Here is a 4,908-nt window from a genome sequence, read left to right as displayed (position 1 = left end):
AATTTGCACTGGTATGGGTCATTCTGCAGACATGTGCCCAATGATTCAGGAAGAAACTGCAGAATAGGTGAACGTGGCTGACCACGCGCCCGCGCCAAGGAAGCAGTACGACCCTTACTCAAGCACCTACAACCCCGGGTGGAGAGATCATCCCAACCTCAGTTATGGAGGGAATAGGCAACCCAACTTTACACCGAACAGGCAGTCTAACTTTGTGCCAAATAAGCCACCAGGGTACCAGCAGCAATATCAAGCCCGACCACCTCCGCCCCCAAGTTCTGGTCCATCTTGGAAGGAGATGATGAAACAAATGATGACAACCATTACGCAAAATCAGCAGAGGACGGAGGCAGTCATTATGCAAAATCAGCAAAAGACAGACTCCGAAATGCAGGACATAAGGAATCAGATGAGTCAAATGGCCACAACAATCAACCGTTTGGATTCCCAAAACCAAGGGAAGCTGCCATCTCAACCTGAGTTGAACCCGAAGAATGTGAGCGCCATGACCCTGAGGAGCGGAAAGGAAATTCAGGGGTCTGAACCTGTGATCCCTAAGGACAAGGATGAGGAAAAGATCGAGGCTGAGCTTGAGAGGGAGGTCAGCAATGGTGCAGACTCGAAGGTACTTCCTGACCCAATAATTACAGCTAAAACTAACCCGCCCCCTTTTCCTAACAGGTTGGAAAAATCGAAGAAGCAGGATAAGGAAAAGGAGATTTTGGAGGTTTTTCGCAAGGTTGAGATCAATATCCCCCTCTTAGACGCCATCAAACAAGTACCAAAATATGTCAAGTTCCTAAGGGACTTGTGTGTCAACCGAAGGCGATTGAAGGGGGATGAAAGGATTATTGTTGGGGAAAATGTGTCTGCGGTCCTGTAGAGAAAACTCCCACCTAAGTGCGGGGACCCAGGTATGTTTACTATCCCCTGTAGGATAGGTAATACTGTGATCAGAAGGGCCATGTTGGATCTGGGAGCATCAATTAATGTCATGCCTAAATCTATCTATGCTTCTTTGAAACTAGGTCCATTAAAAGAAACTGGAATAATTATTCAATTAGCTGACCGAACTAATGCATATCCTGATGGGTTGGTTGAAGATGTGTTGGTAAAGGTTAATGATTTGGTGTTTCCAGCTGATTTTTATGTACTTGATATGGATGATGATCACTCCCCTGATCCCTCACCGTTGTTATTAGGTAGACCCTTTATGAGCACAGCACAAACAAAAATTGATGTTAATAAGGGTACCTTGTCCATGGAGTTTGATGGGGAAATTGTGCATTTCAATATTTTTGATACTATGAAATATCCCTCAAACTCCAACTTTAGCTCAGTTTTCTCTGTGAGTGCTATTGATCCTGTAGTGCAGGAAGTGTTTGAAACTGATGGCAGGGATGAGTTGGAGGTGGCTTTAACCAAGCACCTCGAGTTGGAGACAACTCCTGAGGTGGAGTGGAGCGAAGATCTAAAATGCACAATAGGTGCATTACACTCATTGCAGACCACCACGAAAAGGTATGAAGTCTCACCTATTTTTACCCCCGAACCTCACCAGAGGGTGTTGCCATCTGTGGTGCAGGCACCTGTACTGGAGTTGAAGCCCCTGCCCGAGCACCTGAAGTATGCGTATCTGGGTGACAATGAGACACTCCCAGTGATTATCTCATCGGCACTGTCAAAAACCCAGGAGGAGAAATTGATCCGGGTCCTCCAGGAGCATAAAGAGGCGATAGGCTGGACAATCGCAGACATTAAGGGGATCAGCCCGGCCATCTGTATGCACCGGATTAGGTTAGAAGAGGATGCCAAACCTGTTAGGCAGGCTCAAAGGAGGCTCAATCCCCTCATGATGGAAGTTGTAAAGAAAGAGATTTTAAAATTGCTAGATGTGGGGATCATCTTTGCAATATCTGATAGCCCTTGGGTGAGTCCGGTCCAGGTAGTCCCAAAGAAGGCAGGAGTAACGGTAGAAGCTAACCAAACGGGTGAGCCCGTGCCAGTGCGCAAACCCACTGGATGGAGACAGTGTATAGACTACCGTAGGCTGAACGCTGTCACAAAAAAGGACCATTTTCCTCTCCCTTTCATTGACCAAATGGTTGAACGTTTAGCCTGTAGGGCTTACTATTGTTTTTTGGATGGATTTTCAGGATACTTTCAGATAGCAATTGCTCCAGAGAACCAAGAGAAGACGACCTTCACGTGCCCGTTCGGGACCTTTGCCTATAGACGAATGCCATTTGGGCTGTGCAATGCACCTGCGACTTTCCAAAGATGTATGGTAAGCATCTTTTCTGAATATGTTGAGAAAATAATAGAAGTTTTCATGGATGATTTCAGTGTGTATGGTGATAGTTTTGATACGTGTCTAGATAACCTGAAATTGATCCTGATAAGGTGTATAGAGACTAATCTCGTGCTTAATTGGGAAAAATGTCATTTTATGGTTGAGCACGGGATAGTCCTGGATCATATTGTATCGTCTAAGGGCATTGAGGTTGACAAGGCTAAAGTAGACGTTATTTCTGCATTGCTTTACCCTGTGAATGTGCGGGAGGTGCGTTCTTTTCTTGGACATGCAGGTTTTTATCGAAGGTTCATCAAGGACTTTTCAAAAATTGGGGCCCCGTTGTTCCAACTCTTGCAAAAGGATGTAGCCTTCGAGTTTGATGACAAGTGTGAGAGAGCCTTCGACAAGTTGAAGGAATTGCTGACTTCACCCCCAATCATCCAGCCCCCTGACTGGAGTTTACCATTTGAAATCATGTGTGATGCCAGTGATCAGGCTGTAGGGGCAGTACTGGGGCAAAGAGTAGGAAAGGCGGCTCATGTCATCTATTATGCATCCCGGGCTTTGAATGGGGCCCAATTGAATTATTCCACCACTGAGAAGGAGCTTCTGGCGGTTATTTTTGCTTTAGAAAAATTCAGGTCATATTTGTTAGGAGCTAAAGTAATTGTATTTTCTGATCATGCAGCGTTAAGATACCTAATGACCAAGAAGGATGCCAAACCGAGACTCATCAGGTGGATATTGCTACTACAGGAATTTGACCTTGAGATAAGGGACAAAAAAGGCTCAGAAAATCTAGTAGCAGACTATTTGAGTCGCATACCAGTTGAGGAGGACAATGAGCCATTGAGGGATGCATTCCCTGAAGAGCATTTATTCTCCTTACATTCTCAATTGCCTTGGTATGCTGACCTGGTCAATTATTTGGTAACTGGTAATTTTCCTGCAGGTTGGCCAAAATCGAAGAGGGATAAATTGAAGAGCGATGCCAAATATTTTATCTGGGATGACCCGTACCTGTGGAAGAGGTGTGCAGATCAGGTAATGAGGAGATGTGTAAGTGAAATGGAATTTCAATCGATTCTAGCTTTTTGTCATACTTTTGCCTGTGGAGGTCATTTTGGACCCAAGAGGACTGCTCATAAGATTTTAGAAAATGGATTTTATTGGCTTTCATTGTTTAAGGATGCCTATGTGTTTTGTAAGTCATGTGATCGCTGTCAAAGGGTAGGTAATATAACCCGTAGGGATCATATGCCCCAAGTCCCGATGATTTTTGTAGAAATTTTTGATGTCTGGGGTATAGATTTCATGGGGCCTTTTCCTGCTTCATTTGGTTTTCTGTATATTTTGCTGGCAGTTGATTATGTGTCCAAATGGGTGGAGGCTAAGGCCACTCGGACTAATGACTCGAAGGTAGTTGCGAATTTTATTAGGTCTAATATTTTTGTACGATTTGGAATGCCAAAAGCCATTGTTAGTGATAGGGGGACGCACTTCTGCAACAAAATCATAGCCGCGTTGTTTCGCAAGTATGGTGTACTCCACAGGGTCTCGACGTCATACCACCCTCAGACCAATGGTCAAGCGGAGGTGTCAAACCGGGAGATTAAGTCCATTCTGGAGAAAATGGTGCGCCCCGATAGGAAAGATTGGAGTTCAAGGTTGGAAGATGCTTTGTGGGCATACATGACCGCTTACAAGACGCCTATAGGGATGTCTCCCTATAGGCTAGTATTTGGTAAGCCTTGCCATCTTCCAATGGAGTTCGAGCACAAGGTTTTTTAGGCGATAAAGCAATGCAACATGAACCTAGAAGAGGCCGGTGCCCGACGGAAATTGGATTTACGGGAGTTGGAGGAGATTCGCAATGAGGCCTATGAGAATGCGGTAATTTATAAGGAGAAAAATAAGATTTTTCATGACCAACAGATCTCGAGGAGGACATTCGAGTGTGGGCAAAAAGTTCTCCTGTACCACTCCAAATTGAAGTTATTTCCGGGTAAGTTACGTTCTCGTTGGATTGGTCCTTTTGTTGTGACTAATGTCTTTCATTATGGTGCAGTAGAGATCCAAAGTTTGAAGACTGAGAAGAAATTTGTAGTGAATGGTCATCGTCTCAAGCCGTATTATGAAGGGGTTCCAATTGAACGGGTGGAGATGATGCACTTGGAGGACCCTACTTGCTTAGTTTAAGCAAAGTGGACATCGTCTAGCCAAAGACGTTAAAGAAAGGCGCTTTTGGGAGGCAAACCAATTGTTCCTTTTAATTGTTTGTTCAATTTCGTGTGGTAGTTTAGAGGTGTTCTCCTTGAATTCAACTGATTTTGAGTTTCAGTTTTCGTTTTTGCTGATTTAAAGGTGCCCTTCAGTCATGACGTGCCCGCGTGGTGATGTGCAGGGAGCTCACGATCAGAAACATCACAAACTTCTGGGAGCTCTCTTGCTCTCATGGCGCGCCCGCGTCACGCTCGCGGGAAAGGAAACGTGCCTTAGGAAACGCGAGTAGAAAACGCGAGTTAGAGGCGCGTTTTCAATCGCGTTTTCATTCCTGCAAGATTCGTGCAGGAAACGCGACTTGGGAAACGCGAGTTTAAAACGCGAGTTGC

The 4,908-nt window shown here is 44.9% G+C and overlaps 1 protein-coding gene across 1 annotated transcript; it reads left to right on the top strand.

Moving 5' to 3' along the window:
* The first annotated feature begins 4,105 nt into the window (after positions 1 to 4,105).
* Positions 4,106 to 4,495, top strand: LOC113696514 (uncharacterized). Its single transcript, XM_027215917.1, has 2 exons — positions 4,106 to 4,301; positions 4,365 to 4,495. The coding sequence occupies exons 1-2, from the start codon at positions 4,106 to 4,108 to the stop codon at positions 4,493 to 4,495; spliced, it is 327 nt and encodes a 108-aa protein (XP_027071718.1).
* Positions 4,496 to 4,908: the final 413 nt, after the last annotated feature.

This window comes from Coffea arabica, chromosome 6e (assembly GCF_036785885.1).
Source record: "Coffea arabica cultivar ET-39 chromosome 6e, Coffea Arabica ET-39 HiFi, whole genome shotgun sequence".
In the NCBI taxonomy this organism is placed as follows: domain Eukaryota; kingdom Viridiplantae; phylum Streptophyta; class Magnoliopsida; order Gentianales; family Rubiaceae; genus Coffea; species Coffea arabica.
This window is presented reverse-complemented; position numbering and strand designations above follow the sequence as displayed.